The 22,582-nt window shown below is 44.7% G+C and overlaps 1 protein-coding gene across 1 annotated transcript in view; it reads left to right on the forward strand.

Annotated features, from left to right (window-relative positions):
* Positions 1 to 22,582, forward strand: part of HYDIN (HYDIN axonemal central pair apparatus protein) — a 326,854-nt gene that overhangs the window by 197,692 nt on the left and 106,580 nt on the right. Inside the window, exons 26-38 of the mRNA XM_059381282.1 lie at positions 942 to 1,061; positions 1,326 to 1,535; positions 3,717 to 3,854; positions 5,222 to 5,399; positions 7,335 to 7,462; positions 10,184 to 10,311; positions 10,749 to 10,885; positions 11,117 to 11,244; positions 11,381 to 11,572; positions 11,909 to 12,058; positions 14,730 to 14,969; positions 19,470 to 19,638; positions 22,257 to 22,436. Coding sequence (XP_059237265.1) covers positions 942 to 1,061; positions 1,326 to 1,535; positions 3,717 to 3,854; positions 5,222 to 5,399; positions 7,335 to 7,462; positions 10,184 to 10,311; positions 10,749 to 10,885; positions 11,117 to 11,244; positions 11,381 to 11,572; positions 11,909 to 12,058; positions 14,730 to 14,969; positions 19,470 to 19,638; positions 22,257 to 22,436 — 2,098 coding nt within the window. The remainder of the gene's footprint in view (positions 1 to 941; positions 1,062 to 1,325; positions 1,536 to 3,716; positions 3,855 to 5,221; positions 5,400 to 7,334; positions 7,463 to 10,183; positions 10,312 to 10,748; positions 10,886 to 11,116; positions 11,245 to 11,380; positions 11,573 to 11,908; positions 12,059 to 14,729; positions 14,970 to 19,469; positions 19,639 to 22,256; positions 22,437 to 22,582) is intronic.

Consider the following 22,582-nt stretch of genomic DNA (forward strand, 5'->3'; position numbering starts at 1 on the left):
GAAGGGGGTGGGATTATGGACATTGGGGAGGGTATGTGATTTGGTGAGTGCTGTGAAGTGTGTAAACCTGGTGATTCACAGACCTGTACCCCTGGGGATAAAAATATATGTTTATAAAAAATAAAAAATTTAAAAAAAAAAAAGTATTTTAGGTGATCCTTGGGAAGAATATTTAGGCACATGGATGGCAGCACTCTTACCAACTGACAAGTCAGAACACGGACAATATACCCTTATATAAACACATTATACGCCCACACATATATACGTATAATTTAGTATAACTTAGTAATTGATTTCTATTTCTCTTTGAAGCTTTCTGTGTTTTCCAGATTTTTAGAATACATGTGTATATGTAAAACAGTTGTCTTTTAAATGTTTTCTTTTTTCAATGTTCAAAGAGGTTTGTCCTAGAAAACGCAACAATACAGAAAAATGAAAGCAATAATTTCCTCACAATGCCACCACTTATGGAAAAGTGCTACCGCAACTTTAGCAGACAACCTCCTAGCTAACTGTTTGATCTCTGAATGAATTTGCACATGCTTATACCTTCAGGTGTGATCCCTGGGTGCATGCAATTGTACAGAAGTGGAACTGATTTTTCACTCCATAATACGTTGTGCATATGATTCCCAGTCCCGAAATATACACTGAATCATCCTCCGTGGATGCAGGTGCCACACCCTCTTCATTTGAAGTGATCCCCCGTTGATAGGCATTTCATTTGCTTTCAAAGTTTTGCTGTTTTAAGGAGTTCTGCGGTGCACATCCTTATACATGTATTTTGGGCACTTGTCCGTTGATCTCCATAGGGGGAAACATGTACCATTTTTAAGGTATGAACATATACTTCAGTTTTCTGTCACTGAGCGGGGAGCAGCACATGGAGGACCTCTCGTGAATGCTTGCTAGCTTTTCCCCACACCTCTAATTTCTAGGGATTAAACCTCAACTCTGATGAAACAGAAAAAACAGACCCAAACCCAAGCCAGGTGGAGGTTCAGGAACCCCCATGGATCCTGGAGCAGGAAGAAATATTTTCCATCGGGATCGAAGAAGTAAGTAACACCTTCTGGGCCCTGAAGTCACGTGAGACTGACTCTGCTTGCTGAGCCCCTGACCCAAGTTGGAAACGTAAACCTTGGCAGACCACTGTGCCCCCGCTTGTTATGACTTACATGTAGGGTGCTGGGTGAGCCACCTTTCACGGAGTCAAACAAGTTAAGGTCAGGAATTAACCCGTAAATGGACTAAAGTTTACCCTACCCTCATTCCGACTGAGGCCCTCCCGCAGGGTGACTTACCGGTGTTTGGTGTTCCAGGTGTTTGATATTCTGCCCCTCTACGGAGTACTGCAGCCGCACAGCAGCCACCAGATGTCATTCACCTTCTACGGACACTGTGACATCGTGGCACAGGCTAAAGCCCTGTGCGAAGTGGAAGGAGGACCCACCTATGAGATAATGCTGAAGGGAGAGGCTTCCCTGGTCAGCTATTCCTTTGACACCAAGGATATTAACTACGGGTTACAGGTATTGCCAACTACAGGGAGGGGACTGCCCGGTTTCTCCTCAAACATCGCACACGGTTCTGTGCTCTGACGTCTCCTGGAACCTCGGATCATCACAGTCTTGCCACCACCCCGACCTTGATCCCTGATCTGCCTCCCTAAACCTGATCATCTCACCGCCAGCTGTTGGCCAGGCATTTTTCACTTGCTTCTCTGTCTTCTGGAATTCATGTTAGATACCTTCCCTTGCAATCCAGAAGCCCATGCCGACCCCTGCTTTTCTTCCAACAGCACCATCACCTTCTCAGTCCCTTAAGCTTACCGTCTCCAAGGCATTTGCCACTACCGCCTCTCCATCCTTACCGGCATCGGGGCTTTCTAATTCATCTAGCAGCATCCCTCGGTGTCAGTGTGCCCTTCCCAAGGCTATTGAGGTTCTCAGGGATCCGGGGCTTCTCAGGCCGGTCCTGAGATAGGACAGCAGTCCTGCTCAACCCATAAGGTGTGCATGAGTCCCCCAGGAATCTTCTTCAGGGCAGATTCTGATTCAGTAGGTCTGGGGTGGGGCCTTGAGAAAGATGACTCTCTCAAGCAGTTCTGTCAAGCTCCCAGGTGAGGCCGAGGACCCCACGGAAGAAGGGATTACATCACACTCCTCGCTTCTGCCACCAGCCCATCTACACAGCACTGCTTCACAGACTTTCCCAAACCTGCATTTTCATCTTCTCAAGTCCCACAACAGTTAGCCCCAGCAGCATTGGGGAAAGCAACGTAGTACTGAGAAAGGAGTGTGGTTTTGTAGTCAGAAGAACTGGGATGTCACCCCAGCCTGACTTCCTACTCAGAACCTTGAACATATCAAGACCTCTGCAAGCCACAGTGCTCCTCAACTATAAAGTAAGAATGGGACGGCAGTGCCTGTCTCCTAGGTGGTTGTGGTCATTTAAGTAAAGTCTCTGGACAGTCCTACGCTTGGGGCAGGGAAGCCTCCGATCCTGAGGCCCTTTCTCTGTTACCCACTGGATCAGAGTCAAGCTCTTCCACCTGAGTGAGGGTCTCCTAAGCCCCTCTATTAACTGATGCTCCTTATAGACTAAATTTCACTTATTACAGTTTCCCCGTCAAGCCCGTTCATCCATTTGTGACCAAACTAGTTTACACGCCGACCCTACTCCTTCCCAGCCCTAACTCCCTGCCCCAATACTTCTTCTTATATTATCCCTCTTGTCTACTCTGCCAACCCCAAGTCTCACATACTGTGAGACTCAGCACCCCCTCCAACCTCTACTTTTTTTTTTCCTCTTACTTCACATTCTCTTAGCATTTAAGTATAGTCTTTGCCATCAAATAATGCACATTCTAGTTTTCGGTTTAGAATAATTGTTAATTCTATGTCTGTACACCTTCTTTTCCCAATTAGATTTGTATTATGTTCTCAGAAACCATACCTCCTACCAAATTATAATGGGAATTAGACACCCCCCCCCATTATACACCTCCTGCATGTAGAATTACTGAATTGTGGGTGTGCGTGTGTTTATGGGTTAAAGATTGTGCCTAGAAGCAATTCACCTGACTCATGTTGAGACTTTCTCCACTGGGTTGACCAAATGGAATTCTCTTTCATTCTTTATCTCCAGAGTCTTTTGGGCAAGTAGTTCTGGCTCAGCTTACAGTATATTCTTTGAAACAGCTAGTCCTTCCCCTAGCTTATCCTGAGAACCCCCAAAGTGGCCTCAGTCTGTGGTTATTGGCCCTGCTGATTAGCTGCTGAGCTGTGTTAGTAAAATCTCAAAAAAAGAGTATGTTTTGCCGATTACACTATGACTTTCCCTATAAATAGAAAAATCCTAATTCTGAAGGCAAATCTCATCCAAAAACTAAATGCTAATACGGGAAAGTTTACTTTTAAGATCCTCCATTATGAGTCTCTGTGGTGCGGAGGGTCAGACACCCCCACACACAGCCTCACTAACCTGAATTTGTCATCAGTAGAGCTAATGAGGAGCCAGGCGTCCAGGGTCTGGTGCTTCTCCCACCCCAGGGACCACCTTGGTGACAGTAAAATGTGGACTGGCCAGCGTCTAGATCATGAAAAATGAAATCCATGTCTGTGAGGTTTACTTGTCCACCGCCCTTTGCCAGGATAATAGCAGCATCCCCATGGGTGGCTGACAGCAGCCCCTCTCCTTCTCATCTCCAGCTGTTCGACCACATCTCAGAGAATGAGATCACACTGAGGAACACTGGCAAAGTTGGCTTTGAGTTCAAGGTTCTGACTGACCACCTGTCTTCACCAGACCACCTTCTGCCTGGAGTGCCCCTAATCCTGCCCATTTCGGTAAGTAGCCTCCTTGCCCACGATGGCTGTGGGGCAATGGTAGGCAGGACCCAAGTTCAAACCTACAAGCCACATGCCCGTGGAATACGGGATTATGTTAGACATTCACTGACAGGATGATGGGTGTGATTTTCTTTTTAACAACAAATAAAGAGTTCTCAGAAACAATCAATCAATCAATCAATCCAAGCACTTGACTCATTTATTAAGCAAGGATTTATTGAGTCTTGCATGAGCCAGGCACTGCCCAGGCACAAGGGACTCCCCTGAGAACAAGAGAGTCTAACCCAATGGTTTGGGGTTTTGTGTTTGGGTTTTTTTTCATGATTGTAAGAGTGGTTTGTTTCCACTCACGTCCTCACACTTCCCTTGTAATTCCTTGAAGCCAGGGGCCTCCTCCCCACTTGGACTTACGCTTTCCTTTTTAAACTACAGTTTTATTACTCATGCATGCATCCTTAAACTGCTTTTAGTTTATGAATTTTTCCAAACTTTTAAGCACTTGCTATGACCAGGCACTTTCTTGCCACTGGGGGTGGCATAGTGTAGTAAACAAAACAGACAACTATACTTGATCCTAAAACTTGGACATTTTGCTTTATCAGATTATGCTTTATCTAGAGCTTTATGGAAACTGCACTGGTAATGGCATCTTGTGCCTTTTGCTTTTTTTCCCCTCAATTTTGTGTTTCTAAGACCAGCGTACATTGTTGCATGTAGCTGTAGTTCATTTATTTTCACCATTAAAGAATATCCCTTCTTTAACTATATTGAAAGCAGTCTTTCTTTTTCCTGTCAGCACATCTGGGATTTTTTTTTCCCTCTAAAATTTTGTTGTTACAAACAATCCTGCTACAAATATTCCCATACCTGTCTCCTGGTGTACAGTTGGAAACATTGTCCTGGGGAATTTTTCTAGGAGTTAAATTTCTGGGTCATGGGCTTTGCATGTGTTCAATTTTGATAAGATTTTTCACAGTGTTTTTTACCTTCCCCTCACCACTGGCATTTCCCACTGGACATATATAAGTTTCTTTTGATACATGTTCTCACCAAAATTTGGTCCTTTTTGGCAATATGTCATTTAAAAAAAAATTCATCATGTTCCTAGTTTCACTTCCCTGATGGTTTAAGAGGATGAGTCTCTCTTAATGCATTCATTCCCCCATTCATATTTCCTCTTTTATGAAATGCCCGTTCACATATACTACCTACTGTTCTCTTTCTTGTCATTTTCACATATCTTCATGTGACTGAACGGAGGGTAAGCAGCGAAACAGGTCTGTGGGACTGTCCTGTCCATTAAGTCTCCAGAAGCAGGGTCCATTGTAAATATTAACATTCTCTCTGGTCTTTGTGCTACGTAGGGTTTTATCAGTTCACATCAAGAGCAGGAGCTGAAGGTTTACTACTTACCTGGAGTACCTGAGGTCTTTCAGAGGAGTTTCCAGATCCAGATTGCACACCTGGACCCAGAAAACATCACTCTGCGTGGAGAGGGAATTTTCCCCCGAATCTGCCTCGATCTCCCCAGGAAACTCCGTGGTATTACTACCCCCTATAGAATTTCCCCACTGGGGGACAAAAGATGCATTCTGCTTTGTTTATTTGAAGGCTGATTGGCACTCCCGTTATTTGCTTAGTGGTCTTCACTAGTTTCCTTCTGTGTGATTCCTCAGTTATAAAAAAAAAAAAAAAAAAAAAAAAAAAAATCGAATTGAAATTGACCCGGGGACCTGAGTTTAATGAGACAGGATATGGTCCATGGCAGTCCCAAAATTAAGACCCCTGGGCAGTTTTGCCATCAGGGAACTGCAATCTCAGAGGGATCAGGAAGTTGCACTTGGAAAGGCCTTTTCCTCCAGCTGCAGACTGTCCCTGATTTGTCCTCACTGTGGCACACGCACAGACGGCCACTGACGCTAAAGGTTGATTTTACTCCAAGGAGTAGAAATCACAAAATAAAAACTGTACATAAAGGCAACCAAGGTTCCGCCCCCTTCTGTGGTTTGGCATTACACAGTGTAGTGGCTAATTTAGCCTTTGATTAGTTGTCTGCCCACACCTTAGCCAAGGTTTCTCTGGTAACATCTAGCCCCTGGAGCCATCCCTCTAGACCAAAAGACTTCCATCGTGGCAAATCCCAAAGCTCAGCTGAGCGGCTGTCTTAGCCATGGACTCTCTGGCTCTTTCTTCCCGACATGGGGCACAAGGTGAAGGGTTAAGACAAAGTTCTCATTCTTCTCTGTGACTCCTTCAAGCTCCTTGAAATCGTCATTCCACCGATGGCTTCAGAAGGAGCCCTCGTCCTCAGCCTGTGCCCCAAAGTCACTGGCTCGCCTGCGGATTGATAATCATCTATGATATCCTGACTGCGCCCTAAAAATACAAACACAACTGTTGGTCCATTTAAGACCAGTTACACTCTAGGATCTAGAGTTCCTGCCAGCCAGACGTTAGTTAGTCCGGCTCCATAGAGAAGTGTCAGGACAGAAAGCCTTTGGCACTGGGTGGAAAACCCGGTTCCCAGGCGGCCTTGTTAAGGCAGTAGCCATGTTTGGCCAGCAGAGGGCTTTCAGAGAATGTCCATCTGAGTACTGTGAGTACAGAATGTTCTTCTAGTTGGGTCTCCTGTGTTCCAGTTCATTACAAGTCCAGTGCTTCCTACTATCCCAGAGTATGCACTTTCTTTTTCTGCCTACTTCGTCCCTCAAGCATGTGAATTCGCATTGGCCAACAGGTGAACTTGGGTGTCTGAAATCTCTCCACTGATTGCCTACATCCCTGATTGGGGGAATTGAAACCTGTTAAGTTGCAGTTGTAGTTGCAAATATCATCCTTTGGTTTGCTGGGATTTAATAAACGTGTAAAGTGACCTAAAGGATGACCAGGGCCATCTGAGTGTGTCCAGCATGGAGGGGGCTCCCAAGTCATGCAGTGTTAGTGTTGGACCCAGAAGAGCACCGAGGAATCTGGGATCTGCTTGCTTACCCTGTGACTTCAGGTATTACTGCCACCAAGTTCTTGAGAACCAGTTGGGGGCTCACTACAGCATAATCTCCTTAAACTCCATGGGGTTTCTTTTCTTTTTTTTTTTTTTTAATTTATTTGACAGACAGAGATCACAAGTAGGCAGAGAGGCAGGCAGAGAGAGAGAGAGAGAGGAGGAAGCAGGCTCCCTGCTGAGCAGAGGGCCCGATGTGGGGCTCGATCCCAGGACCCTGGGACGATGACCTGTGCAGAAGGCAGAGGCTTTAACCCACTGAGCCACCCAGGCGCCCCTCTCCATGGGATTTCTGACACAAACTGAACTCACTCACAAACTACATCACCCTCTGAGGCAGAGAAAACCTGGCAGACGAAGCACCAAAAAGTTCACTTCCCTTCTCACTCTATGCACCCTGAGCTGACAGTCTGTGTTTTAGGCATGACTCCGAGATTTCCAATCATCCTTGTTTCCTTCTCCTTCCAATCCCACAGGAAATGAGAAATATGAAACCTTTTTGAATCAAGCCAGAAAAAACCTAGAAAAAGAGCACCACAAGAAGCATGAACTACTCATTCACTTGGAGACAACTGAGGAAATGTCTGAGGATGAATCTTTGGAGGTAAGACTCGCTTCACCCTACACAGGATGACTGTGGCAGAACAGGAGGCGCAAAGGCCCAGGGGCAAGAAGGACATGGGATCTCTGAGAAACAGAAAGGAGAAAAAGATGTGACTAGGGCAAGGAAGGGGGAAAGGAAAGGGGTCCCCTGGGGAACCTGTTAAGGGTTTCGGACTTTATTCTGAGGGCAACAGCAAGTCACTGAAGTGTTTCAAGTGGAGCCTTGGGTAATCAGATTTGCATCTTTAAAAAATCTCTCTGGCTGCCCTGTGGAGCTCCGAGAAGCTCTCAGGGGCCTGCAGAGGATGGGAACAGATGTGCTGAGGTGTGCTCAGTTTCTTAGAAGCTGATGGGGTAACTCTAAATGAGAGGTGGTGGTCATGTCAACAAGGGTGATGACACAGGAGGTAGGGAGACTCTGGTAGTTTCAAGGAACACTCTGGAGGTGGAATGATCAGTGATTAGGGACTGGTTGGATGTGGGGGTGAGGCAGAGGTGACCCAATGAGATGGGAAACTCGGGACCTGAGGAGAGAGAGAGGCTGGAGAAAGTGCTCTGAGTCACCAGATGGTCATTGTGATCACAGGAAAGGGTGAGATTTCCCGGGAAGTGGACCGAGTGAGCAAGGGAGAGCATTGATCCAGAGTAGAGCCTCTGGTCTCCAGCAGCTTAGTAGGGGCAGGAGCAGGCAAAGAGGTTTAGCATGGTGCCTTCGAGGTGGGAGCCCAGCCAGGAATTGGTCTTTTGAGGGAGAGAGTGACCCAGCTTGTAAATACAGGCTGCCCTTGTGCCCTTGTGCCCTTGTAAATAAAGGCAGCACGTCTCCACTCTGCTCACAGCATTGCTGGGTGGCTCCTCAGCGGAGCCTTAGCCCCGCCATCTCTGGCGGCCCCTCCACTTCCAGGCTGGGGCTCCTGAGAACCGGCTGAAGGCCCCTGCAGAGCGAACTCATCCTCCGGCCCAAAGTAGCGGGGCCACCTCTCCTGGCTCCGAACAAGAACGGGGTGGGCTTTGCTTGCGTCGAGATGACTGGACACACCTGTCGGTGACACATGCGCCTCTCCCAGCAGCTCACCGCGTCGCTTGGTCTCATCATGGGCCCCTCCACACATGAACCTTCCCGCCTGGCCCCATACCTAAGGTGTGAGTCTTCGAGAACAGTATTTCTCAGCCTTTTTTCACTCTCACCTCCCAGGACATTTTTTTTTCCTAACCCTCTCCCCCATGAAATAGTCTTATTATATTTAAAAAATAAAAAAAACTCTTTGAACACTTTGACAATAAAATTTTTTTAATTTTTTATTTTGCAATATCTATAGATTCACAGGATGTGGCCAAAGAGAAACTATTTTCCCCAAAGGTAACATCTTACATAACTTGTAAGACATGGTACCACAATATGAAAACCAGGAAATGGTCGTCAGTACAAGCCACAGAGCGTATCAGATTTCCATTTGATTTGCGCTCCTTTGTGTGTGTGGTTCCACGTAATTTTTTTGTACATGTAGGTTTGTCACCCCTACCACAATTAGGGTACAGAACTGTTCCACCACCACAAATATCCCTTGTGCTTGAGGAAATAGAATTAAAAACAAAATCTCCTTCCAACCCAGAGAATCTCCCCACAGAGGGAGAAGAGGAAAAAAACCCAATTTTATTGTTGAATAAGCCTTAAACCAGGATGTGATCCACATTCTAGACCGTCCACTAAGAGATTGCAAAGACAGAAAGAAATTTCAGCCTTTTATATAACCAAACATATGACCTCTTATATACATGTTCTCGAGGTAAACACTAACTAGCCCTTAAGTAAGAACTATAACTAACTATAACTAGTCCTCAAGTAAGAGAACTTGACGGCACCACCTGTCATACATCATTCATCCTGAATTCACATGGTAATCAGGGCGACCCTCTGTGCTAGAAAGTCGGATTTATCCAGAGGGAAACCTCTCGTGCTTGCAGGCTAGAGCCCTCTGAAATCGGGCTCCTAGACTCTCACAGAAACTGGGAGGTGGGGCCTCTGTCTTACCTGATGATCACATTTTGAAGAGAAGGTTTCCAGGGCCTTAAGGAAGACCCTGCTGGGTTATAAAGCTGACCAGAGTCTTATGTAGGCTTTAAGAAGATCTATATGTATTTCAGAAAAACAGAAAGAACTCACAAGCTTTTGAAGCAATTTGTCCTAAGAAAAGGGAGTGGTAAGAAGTCTCTCCCCTTATTTTCAACAGGGAGAATTCAACCTCTTATCTTTCATTTGCGTTTGGCCTTACAAGCCACTTCTTCATAACCACCCTCCAATCTCCTTTCCCTTACCCGTGGCAACCACTGTAGTTCTCTGTTTCTGTACTTTCATTATTTCAAGAATGTTATGTAAAGAGAATCATTCAGTGTGTAACCTTTTTCATTGAGTGTCATGCCCTTGAGATCCATCAATATCGCTAGTTCTTTCCTTTCCATTATTGAGGACAATTCCATGGTGTGGACATGCCTGTTTACCGCCCCCTCCACCACCCCCATGGAAACTGCAATACCACAGATACACTGTATATCTGTTTATGTGTTGTGGCCCTTTGGAAGGCCACAAATCACTATAATATCTAAAATTTTTTCATCCCCCCCCCTTCCATGAAGCAATTCTTTCCCTCTTAGAGATGATTTGCCCCATTGAGAATGCATGTTCTAGAAGAATTTTCTCACTTGCTGTTCTCTCCTACTCCAGTTAAGTCCTCAGCTCCAAATGGAGGTAGAGCGACTTATAGTCCAAGGCTACGCCATAGAACATCAGAAAACAATTATCCCCGATTCCACAGATGACCTGAGCTATCGGAGTCGTCAAAAACTAGCCAAGTGAGTGTCGTTCTGTTTGGGGCTTGTTTCAGAGGGCATCAGAGCAAACGGTGTAACCCATCAGAGTGCAGCCTGAGTTAATTAATGGTTGGTCATCTAGAAATGATATCTACTCACCTCCTGTATCTGCCATCCTCCAGCATCCAGACAACCAGGAAGGTCTGTGCCTCTGAAAGACAGAAACCTCTGGCTTTGCCTAATGGAGAGGCTGGGAAGTTTCAGGTTCATGAGGGCCTAGGGCGAATGTGTTTTGAGATAATGACTGAAACAGCAGTATGGACTCCTGGGCGTGGGGGAGCTTCTTGTTGCTAGTCTTCTCTCTGGAGGGTGGTTCTTCTCCATCCCCAAAGACAAAATTGTGACAAGAGGTAGAAGAGAACAGCACAATCTCTGTTTTGGAAAAGTGACTGGTAAAGAGAGATCGTTAAATGTTTCAGAGTCCAGCTGCCAGAGTATATCCTGGATTTTGGCTACATCATCCTTGGTGACGTCCGGACACATATCATCAAGATCACCAACACCAGTCACTTCCCAGTGTCCTTCCATGCAGAAAAGCGTGTCCTTCATGATACAGGTAACCAAGCTAGGGAGACCTTTTCCTCTTGCCCTTGTCATTTCTAACAAGGTGCCCAGCTGTACTGTTCTGCTAGAATTGTGTTCATGTTTTTTCTGGGATCATCTGAAAGAATTCTTGGCCCCATTAACTGAGACTTGAAACGGTCATCCTGCCCCAGAAGGACTCTACCTATGGCAGCGCTTGTTTTCTCTTTCTCTTTCTCACAAAGAAATGTTTATCTCGGTCTAGGCTTTAGTACTGAGTTAGATCGTGTAAAGAATCTCCCTTACTGTGAAACGGAAACATTTGAAATCAAATTTGACCCACAAGGAGCCAGTCTTCCTGTTGGAAACAAAGAGGTCATCTTACCCATCAAGGTACGACACAATGCAGGGTCCAGCTTGTCATCCCCGGCTACCGTTACCCCGAGAATGAGCCAGTTACCACTTCAGAGCCCCAAGTCTTCTCCCAACCCCATGCCACGTGGTAACACCAGCTTTATGCCTGTTCTAGGTGGTCGGAGGGCCAACAGTTCACATCTGTCTCCAAGCCAAGGTGACCATTCCCACTATGACACTGTCTTGTGGGAAAGTGGAGTTTGCCACAGTTCAGTGTGGACAGTGCCTCGTGGAAACTGTTCAGTTTTCTAATCCTCTCCAAGTCCCTTGTGAATGGTTCGTCCACAGCTATAAGCCAGTTAACAAGGTAAACGGGTTGTGGCCCATCAGTCTGCTTCTTCCATCTCCATTTTGGCCAGAATCATGATTCGAGACCTTCACACTTCCATTATTTCAGTCTTCGGCTCGAGACCTATAGTGGCAACCGCTGCTTCCTAAATGCGATCTAAGCACTTAGCCCTGCATTCAAGGACTTCCCAGGCCATGCTGTCTGGGGGATGTCTTACTTATCTCTATAGCCCTGGTATCTACCCATTCCCTGACAGCTGGGAGGGCCTCAGTAAATGTAGGCTGACTGAGTGGAGTATGGAATAAATCTGTTTTCCATAGTAGATGATCTAATTGTCTAATATCTGTTAACCAGCTGGAGAAACACATGCCAAAATACTTAAGACGGAAACTCCATGCTGAATTAAAGCCAAAGACACGCATCTTTGAGATCCAGCCCATGTCTGGGGTCTTGGATCCTGGGGAGAGGTCCAATGTGCAAGTGAAATTCATGCCTAAAGAAGAGGTAAGCTTTAAAGAAATGTGGTCCCATTCAGACTTTTGGGGTTTTTTGAGCTTTCCTCCAAGGCCCACTTGTTGAGGCTGGTGTCCAGGGAATCTGAGTGACCTTGGCTTTGGCATTGTGATAAGGACATTAAGTACTTGCTTCATGTAGGAGCCGTGTGACCCGGTAGTTAAGAGCACCAACTCCAGAATCGGATCTATCTAGCATGTCAGCTTTTATCGGCAGACCTGGGTGAGTGGCCTTCTGCTTCTGCACTTGGAGGCTGTGCGGCTTTGAGTAATCTCTTCGCCTCTAAACCTCAGTCTGCTCATAGATAAAATGAAAAATAATATCACATGTCAAAAATCCCCTATTGCAATTCTAAAATCCAATAAGCTCTGGAAACCAGGGGGAAAAATTTCATAAGTTTCAGACCCAAACTCATTTGGTGGAAGAAACCTCATCTGAACTGACAGGAGACTACTTAACCTTTATTTATCAACTTAGTTTATGGACTCAAACATTGCAACTGTGGAAATATTAGTGTCTGATTTTTAGGGGACCTCCCCAGCCCCCGTGGAGGATATTATATAACAGAGAGTCTGTACATTATGTTTACCTTTTAAAAATCTGAATTTGAAAGCTGCTCGCTTGTAGGGTTTCAGTTAAGACAGTATCAACCGGCCATACCTACTTCCTAGGGTTATTTTGAAGATTAAATGAATTAATATGAATAAAACGCACAGCAAAAGGCTCTCTACATAGTAAGTATCTCAATAACTATTTACTATTATCATTGGTCGTTGGAATAATAAGAAGTACTTCCCGGTGGATGTACTCCCTGGGCCTTGTAGGCATTTCTTTTTTGAATACCATTAACACAAAGCTACTCCTAGCAAAGAAACAGAGTAAAAATAAAATCCTCCAGCCAGAGAGGATCTCAAGGGGTTACCCTGTAAAGACTTGTGCTCAAAGCTGAAGGCATTAGGGAGATGGCTTTCTCTCATTTATTCTTTTAAAAGAAGAAAATCGATGTAGGTTTTATAGAACGCCTACAGTTAACGCCCATTTTCCTGGTAATGGAAATGCTTTGAAGAAATGCTGTAGAGTCTACAGAGAGAAAGAAGAAAAGCGAGTGACTTCATATCTGATTCTAAAATAAAACCCCTGCTTCTTTCATTATCAAAATCTCCCCAACCCTGTCTTTGAAAAGAAAAGAGAATTAATATGTTTGTCATTCTTAGAGTCTTAAGACTTTTAGGGGTTTTATTATCAGGGTTGCCAAGATTTGTGGTACTTAACTAAAAGAGGGACATATCAGTAAATAAATTTTAAAAAATAGATCTATTCAGGTGCTCCATAAACATTGAGTTAGAACGGGTCAAAGTTAATAAAGTGTTTCCACCAAGTGGGAGAGCAATTTATTGGCAATATGCAAGAAATTGATTAGCCTTGCAACTCACACAGTCCACATCTCTGTCTCCTTCAGCATCGGCACCACAGGAGAAATCACAGATGTTATACCAGGTGTTCAGAATACTCCGTTAGAAAACAAGGAAATGAATAAAATGTCTTAGAAATATTTCCATAAAAAGCAATCAAAATATAGAAGTTTGGATCAAAAGGTGCTAAGTCCATAGTTACATAAAAAAACCTTTTAGCCAATAATTCATTTTCTTATTGTCTCCAACAATATTTTGTGGGTGTGAATCTATGTCCATCCACATTCTATCCATCTGATTTTTCCTTCTTGAGCTAAGATTCTTAGAAACTCTTCAAATTGTGAAGCTCTCCAAACCCAAGTCATGAGCTTAACTATATCAGAATGACCTGGGCATGTGGTTAAAAATGCGGATTTCCCAGTCTTTCCCTCTCCCTGTCAAGTCAGGATCTCTAGGGATGGGCCTTTGGATCCACATTTTTAATAGGTTCCCTAGTAAAACAAGATTAGGATAGTTGCTATCCCTATCAATTGGTATTCAGACTGTAATTATATCTGATAAACTGAATGCCCCCCTGACCATCCCTGACCCGCCGCTTAACTGTATTTTCAAATAACAGAAATATGTTCATTCAGAATCTACCAGAAACAGACTTGGAGACAAGGATTCAAGTGCAAGCAGATTAACTGAGAAGTGCAGGAAACACTGATGGAGAAGTAAAAGGTGGTCGGGGAAGAGAAGGCAGCTAATAGGGTGTGCGAGTGAGCCAGCTGCCTTGGAGACTGGAACATAATCCTACTGGGATACTCTGAGGAAATGGACAAAATGCACATTTCAGAACTACCCCTTCCCAGGAGCAAGGAAACTGAGGTGTTTGAGTGGTAGTTCCTTAGTCACTGGTTGAGGATTGCTTCTAGAAGATGTTAATCCCAGTACTTCTGCCCTGCCCTGCCTGCATGCAGCAGGGCCCATGACATGAGAGCAGAGGTACAGACAGTGGAGAGTCTGAAGGATGAGTGTGGCATCCAAGGGGCCTTCTATGAGTGATGAAGCACTTGGCACAATGCCAGGCATGCTGGATACCCAGTATTAATGCAGAATTATAAATTGTTCTCGTGCAATTTTACATAAAAAAATGTCCTCTCTTAATGTCAGTAGCATCAGTTTTGTCCCCACCTGGTTTCCAGGTTTACATTGCATGTGACAAAAAAACAAAGTTAAGATGCTTATTCTGTTTTTATGTCTTCCAGAAATTCTACAGCCAAACCCTGGTGTTCCAGATTTCCCAGAGTGCTCAGAAGCTTATGCTCCTGGCACAGGGGCAAGGTCTAGAGCCACGATTGGAATTTAGTCCTTCGGTTCTGGAGCTGGGGCCTCTGCTGCCTTATGCACCTGGAGACGAGGGTGAGGTGGTAGTGAAGAATCCCTGCAGCTTTCCCATTGAGTTTTACTCCTTAGAATTTGACCAGCAGTATCTCTTAGAAGAGAAGGTGAGCAGAGGCCAAAACCAAATTTCATTTTCCTCCCCATGCTGAGCCCTACCCTGTACTGGTGACTTTCCCTGATGTGGACAACATCCTCCTGACCTTTGCCACTTCCTTGTCATTTAAATATCACTTTGTAGCCTTCCTTGACCTCCTTCCCTTGCTGTGATTAGAATTTGTTGCTTCTTTGTGATCTCATGACACATTTTAAACAACTAATTGAAAAACTAATTATTGCTCATGGTTAAAATTCAAACTGTAAAGAATGTAAGCAGCAATCATTGTATTTGAAGTGAGTTTCTTGTTGACAGTATGTAATCGGGTTTTTAAAAATATATATATTCTGGTAGTCTCTGTCTTTAATTGGTATATTTAGACCATTTACATTTAATAAAATTAATTTTAGGGCTTAAATCTGCCACTTTTTTTTTTTCTGTTTGTTCTGGGCTACATTTTTTCCAATTGTTCCTCCATGTACTTTTTAAAAAAAATTTTTTTAGAGCAGTTTTAAGTTCACAGCAAAATTGAGGGGAAGTTACAGAGATCTCCCATATAACCCTGACCCCCACACGTACATACTTTCCTCTTATTATCAACATCTCCGACATGTTACAATTGATGAATCTACATTGATATATCATAATCACCCAAAATGCACAGTTTACGTTTGAGTTCACTCTTGGTGTTGTACATTCTGTAGATTTGGACAAATGTCTAATGACCATGTATCTACCATTACAGTATCATACAGAGTATTTTCACTGCCCTAAAAATCCTCTGTGTTCTCCTACTCATCCCTCCCTCTTCCCAACCCCCGGCAACCATTGATCCTTTGACTACCCTCATAGTTTGGCCTTTTCTAAAATGTCATATAATTGCAGTCATACAGCATACCTTTTCAGATGGGCTTCTTTCATTTACTAATATACATATAAGTTTCCTCCATAGCTTGATAGCTCTTTTTTTTAATACTAAATAATATTGCATGGTCTGGACATTGCAGTTTTTTTATCCACTGACCTACTGCAGGACATCTTGGTGGTTTCTCAGTTTGGACAATTATAAATAAAGCTGCTGTCAACATCCATGTACAGATTTTTGTGTGGACATAAATTTTTATCTCCTTTGGACAAGTACCAAGTAGCACAATTGCTGGATCGTGCGTTAAGAGTATGTTTAGTTTTAATAAGAAACTGCCAGAGAGTCTTCCAAAGTGGTTGACCATCTTGCTTTCCCACCAGCAGTGAGTGAATGTTCCAGTTGTTTCACATTCTCATCGGCAGTAGATGTTGTCAGTGTTTCGGGTGTGGGCCATTCTGATAGGTATGTAGCCTGCCTTGTTTCGATTTGCATTTCTCTGCTGACCTCTGAGGTGGAGCATCTGTTCATATGCTTATTTGCCATCTATCTGTCTTCCTGGGCGAGGTGTCTGTTAAGGTCTTTGGCCCATTTTTTTAATCCAGTGGTTTGTTTTCTCTCTGTTGCAGCTTAAGAGCTCTTGACATATTTTGAATAACAAGTTTATCAGACATATCTTTGGCAAATATTTTCTCCCATTCTATAACTTGTCTTTTCATTCCCTTGACATTGTCTTTTGCAGAGCAGAGGTTTTTAATTTTAATAAAGTCCAGCTCATCAATTATTATTTTTGTGGACTCTGCCTCTGGTGTGTTTCTAAAAAGTTGTCACCACACCCAGGGTCATCTGGATTTTCTCTTGAAGGCACATTCTAGGAGTTTTATGGCCGTATGTGTTTCATTTAGGCCTTTGATCCATTTTAAGCTTTGCAAAAGATGTCCCACCCATCTAGATTTGTGCTTCTTGCATCCGAATGTCCAGGTCTGGCATGGTTTGTTGGAAAAACTATCTTTGCTCATTGCAATGCATTTGCCCCTTTGCCAGAGGTCACTGGACAGGTCACTTGGGTCTACTTGGATCTCTGTTCTGTTCCACTGATCTAGCTGGGTCTGTTCTTACCATCTCCGCCCTGTTCCGCTACCTTGAGGCTGGGATGTATAAACTATCCCTTTATCTAATACCCTTAGTACTCTACCTGTTAGATACTGCTTCATAGTTCCCTACTGTGAGCAGTTATGAAATTAGCTACTAATCTCTTTTTCTCTCTCCTCACCACCCTCTAACTTAAAATGATATTCTTCTCAATTAATGCTTACTGGGTAATCATGTCACGTGCACTCACTCCATGTTTTGCTTCTTGTATCGTATCTGTCATGTCAGAGCTTACAACATTAGGATGTCAGAACCTACTTTCTATCACTTAGTCTTAGTTCTGTGTTTATGTGTGTTCAGTGTTCAGCCCCAGTCCTTGTGATGAAACTTCTCCAGTCACTTCTGTGTGGTCTGCATTGGATTCCTCAGGAGGGGCTCACGGGAGCACTATTTGCTGGTATATGCCTGGTATAACTATTCACCTGCAGCCTTTATGCTTGAAGATAGTTTTGGTTGGATACAATACCTTTCGCTTGGTTTGTACTTGAATATCTTAAATGCATTGCTTCATCGTTTTCTCCTATGCTGCTCATGAAATCTGATGCTTGGTTTTTTGTTGTATATTAATTCGTTATCTACGGCTGCAAAACAGATTGCTCCCAAGCTTAGCAACTTAAAACAAGAAGCGTTTGTTATCTCATGTTGTCTGTGGGTCAGAAATTAGGAATGGCTTGGCTAAGATGGTTCTGCTTCCTCGGGACCATCCCCCAACTCAACCTGTTTGTCTTCTGTCTTCTTTACATCTAGTGTTTATGCTCTGCCTGATTTAGATTCTGCATCTAGAAGTTTCTCTCAGAATGGGAATTTGTCCCTGTAGACAGGAGTCTTTTCATTAGGTATTCATGAAGTGCTCAGTGGCTTCTGTTGGCCCCACATCCTCTGCTTTGTGCCAGGTTCAAGGGAAAGGCAAAGCAAAGGCCCTGAGACATGCGGCAGGCTTCATAAGGAGCACTCTCGGGAGCAATACCAGGAAACAATAATGCGAGCAGACCTGGTCAGAGAGGTGAGCTGTGATGGGATTATAGCAGAGACCTCGGTGGACCCCACAGGGAGCTCCAGAGCTGGGCCGGCTCTTCAGAATTGCCCCATCTGAAGCAAGCTGGCCAGGCCTTTGTGTGTCTGCATCACCTAGTCTTTGGAATGTTCTTTCCTTTCCCCACTGACCTGCCATGCCAGCTCTGTCCTGTATCAAAGTGCCATATGTGAATGGATCTATTCTAAGCCTTCTTTTCTATATGATCTCTGGTCTACCCCAATATCATTTCCACACTGACTGTTACCCTACCTTCAAAAGTCCTTGTATCTAGTAGGGCAGTCCTCTCTCTTTATTCTTCTTCATTAATGTTTTAACACTCTTTTTATTTTAAGATTTTATTTATTTATTTGAAAGAAAGAGAAAGCATGAGCCGAGGGGGACGCTGAGAGGGAGAGGGAGAAGCAGACTCCCTGTTCCACAAGGAGCCCAACACTGGGCTCGATCCCAGGACCCTGAGATCAGGACCTGAGCCGAAGGCAAATGCTTAACCCCCTGAGCCACCCAGGTGCCCTAACTCACTCACTCACTCTTTCTTTCTTTCTTTCTTTCTTTCTTTCTTTCTTAGCAGTTTTATATTCAAGTATAATTAACATACATGATTATGTTAATTTCAGGCATTTCAACTATTCTTAGCTCTTTATTCTTCCACATAAATTTTAGAATGAGCTTCTTAACAGTGGTTTTCACACAACTAAAAACAGTGATCCTAGAGAAGGAAAGGTTACTCAACAAAACAGAGTTTTCGCGTAAATTAGGCCATATAGGAAGCGAATGCTTTCTAGAACTCTATTGTTCTGTGTCTTATAAATATACATACACACTAAGGTTACCAGATTTAGCAGAAAGAAAAACAAGTTACACAGTTAAATTTGAATTTCAGATAAAAAACATAGGACATATTTTACATGGACAGTTTTATACTAAAAAAATTATTCATTGTTTATCTGTAATTCAGATTAAACTGCACATCCCATATTTCATGTAACAACCCCAAAACGCATTCCCTCCCTAACCCCACACTCCCCCCTGACACATTCATGCATACACATACTTAATACCATTTTACCAGTTTTTCCCTGGATCATCTGTTTATGAGACAACCGCCTTCCTCGTCTAACATTGCTCCCCACAGGATTTTTCAAGAACATGTCCCTCGGAGTGGATAATGGAGCTCTGTACTTTTGTCAATGGGAAAAAAATAGTATATGTTATTTATAAAACAAGAGGAAAATCCTCTCCCACATGTGAAATGCCCAGGCTTAAATGGGGCAAAATTTAAGATCTTATATCCCCAGAATCCCGGCCAAGCCTTTCTTTTTAGACCTCCCTGAAGGCCCATGCTACACACCCCTGCCTCAGGCAGGAGCCAAGGTCTTACAAGGTGGGTCCGCAGAGCCTGTGAGGGCTGTCAGGAGGAAGCTTCCAGCCAGCCAACAGCCGTGGCCCTCCTTCTCTTGCAGATCTTACGAACGCTGAAAGGCTACGATTCCTACAGCACCCTGCTGCTGCCCCCCCGCATTCCGGGGGACAAGCTGCCCCCAGAGCTGTACGAGTACTTTAAGGAGATGAAGCGGTCGAAAGAAGAGCAGATGAAGGCCAAGTATCTGGAGAGTCTGGTCCAGGAAAACGGTGAGAGCTCAGTGCCAAGAACCCGGCTTCAGCCCCCGTCCTGGCGCCCCAGAGGCGTGCGTCCTACAAGGCCAGCCAGGCCTGTGCTAGGCGCCTCACAGATTTTGTTTCTAACCCTCCCAGAATGGGCCTGTCATCCCTGCTGCATGGAAGTGGAGACGGGGGTACGTTCTCTCTGTAGAGTCTAGCGAGGAGTTAAGACCTCAAAACATTGGGTGCAGGCATTAAGGAAGGCACTTGAAGTAATGAGCACTGGATGTTCTATGCAACTGATGAACACTGAATTCTCCCTCTGAAACCAATAATACAGGATATATTAAATTTAATTTAAATAATAACAGATATAGGTATAGAAGAACATGTGCTAGATACCCAGCCCCGTGCTGAGGGCTTTACACATAGAGATGAGAAACTAAAGCACTGACAGGCCAAGTCCACAGTTTGAAGGGGTAGAATCAGGATTCGAGCCCAGATCTCTCTGGCTCCAGAGTCCGTGGTGGTAACCACAGTGTTCCATAGCTTCTGTGTGAGCCCAAGTGATGCAGTAACACATCCCACAGGGTATAGCTTGGTGCCCTAAAAGAGGTAGGGAGTGGGGGTTCACACAAGGAAGAGGTTGGCTCTCCATGGTCCTCAAGGCCAAATCCCAATTATAAAGCTTGACTGTGCTCTTATAATGTGACCTTTCCTGGCCCAGTGTCCCTGAGTTACCCCATCATACACCCATGGTGCTCCCTTGTGTGCACTTGACCTTCAAGGCTCCTGGATGACCTGTAGCATGATGCATGCTTCTCCTTCCTGCTTTCCATGCTCATCCCGGAAATGTGCGCTCCCTGCTGTTACTCGCTTTCTTTCTCTGTGTAACAGTCATCGTGTGTGTAATTGTTTTCTTCGTGCCCGTCTGCCCCCCCAAATGAGAAATCCCCATAAAAGCAGTGATCACACGTTCCCCATCTTAGTGCCCAATAAATATGTGCTGTGAGAGCAAATGAATGAGCTGAATAAAGTCCATTTTGTCCCACCCTTGTGCTTACCTTGCCTCTCAAGGAAGCTGATCAGAGAATACTAGTTTGTCCTTTTAGGACAAAGATGAGAGAAGACCTCTCCCTGCACTCTCCTGGTCATGTCATTGAGCACTGTTGGTACTCAGATGCTAGAAGTGCCATCATGGAGACCACACACTGGGGGCTTAACCAACAGAAGTTTGTTTTCTCACACTACAGGAGGCTCAGTGTCTAAGACCAAGGTGTCAGCAGGGTTGTTTTCTTCTGAACCTCCTTCCTCGGCTTGTAGCTAGCCATCTTCCCCTGGTGTTGACATGGTCTTCCCTCTGGGTGTCTGTTCAAATCTCCTTTTAAAGACCACCAGTCATACTGGAGTATGGATGGAATAGGACCCCCATATGACCTCATTTTAACGTTATTTGCCACTTTAAATACAGTCACATTCTGAGGTATTGGAGAATTAGGATTTCAATGTACGAATTTTAGGGGAACCAATTAAGCCTATAACAAGCCGCCATGATGTACGTTCCAAGAATGGAGCTGAAGTGTGGTAAACAGATCACTAAAACAAGACCCTGTGTTTGCGAGCCCCAGAGTCAGGAAGGAGGAGGGGGGACAGATATTGACACTCAAACCCGCTGTCAGGGAGGCGGGCGGCGGGGGCACGGGGGTAGAGAGCTGCAGGCGCTGCCAGGTACAAAGGCGTCAGGACCTCAGAGAAGGGCCCTGTCCCTCTCGTCCCCATCCTTACAACAGTACCGTGACAGGTTCATTTTTTCATTTGGCCCACTGAAAGGTGGCGGAGAACAGGGACCTAGGGGGCCAGAGGGGACCGGGCAGGTGCATACTCTGCTTTTCCCCAGGGCTTCTCTCAGCCTCTGCTCCCTCTGCTCTCATGTGCGGACTGTCCTCCCCGCTTCCCATGCCATGGCCGGCAAGGCCGGTCACAGGAGAGCTCCGACCTCTCTGCCTTAGGTGTCAATGCCCCACGCCTCCCAGGAGCAGTGTCTTGGCCCCACCCCGGGGAGGGGGAGGGGACCATTTTGTGCAATCACAGCCCAAAACCCCCATTGGAATTGTGAGATAGTGCCAGTGGGGAGGGCGCTGGGCAGGCAAAATGGTAGATGTTCTTAGTGAGGCCATGGACAAATGTTCATGACAAGTTAAAGGGGAAAACAGGCTACAATTGGGATATACACTATAATCCCAAGTTCAGCTTTGAAAAAAGGAGAAAGGAACAGTCTGAGAACTTGGAGCTCTCCTGTTCTGGCATCATGAATTGCAGTTGCAATCACCATTTCTTTGTCTTTCCGTCTCTTTTGCCAATGAATTTTCTAATTCCTACTCTTCTGAATTTTGCAAATTCCCTGAAACAACTGTATAATTTTTGTGGGTTTTTTTTTTTTATGTTAAAATGTAGAAACACTCTGGGCAGGGAAAGTTCTTAATAGCCAACCGATTGCCGTTCTCATTTCTTGGGGTTGGCTAGTCCAGGGTGATGGTGACCGGGTCAGTGATTCTCCACTTTATCTCTCTTTCTTTTTGTGTCCCCATCGCCCCTGTCCCCCTCCCAACTCTTCTGCATGTGTGTTTGCATCCTTGGCTCTCGGGCAGAAGAGGAAGACGGGCTGTCGTCCGATCTGGGAACCTCGGCCAGTACAAAGAGGACCTCACTGAGCCAAGGGATCTCGGTCACATCCAACCTCGAAGAGCGGCACCTTCCCACGGCCGAGTCCAAGACCTACCCAGATGAAGAGGAAGATGAGGAGAGCCTGGAAAAAATCATGTTTCAAAGTAAACAAGCATTTTAATGTTTTGGTAACAGTTCTCCCTATGCAGAGTTGAGAAGACTGTCCACTTCCTCTTTACTTTTCTCCCGGCAATGCACCCGCAAGCCTTCTAGCCCTGCTGGGTGTTAATTCTGCATATGAATATGCATT

Source organism: Mustela nigripes, chromosome 17 (assembly GCF_022355385.1).
Source record: "Mustela nigripes isolate SB6536 chromosome 17, MUSNIG.SB6536, whole genome shotgun sequence".
Taxonomy (NCBI): domain Eukaryota; kingdom Metazoa; phylum Chordata; class Mammalia; order Carnivora; family Mustelidae; genus Mustela; species Mustela nigripes.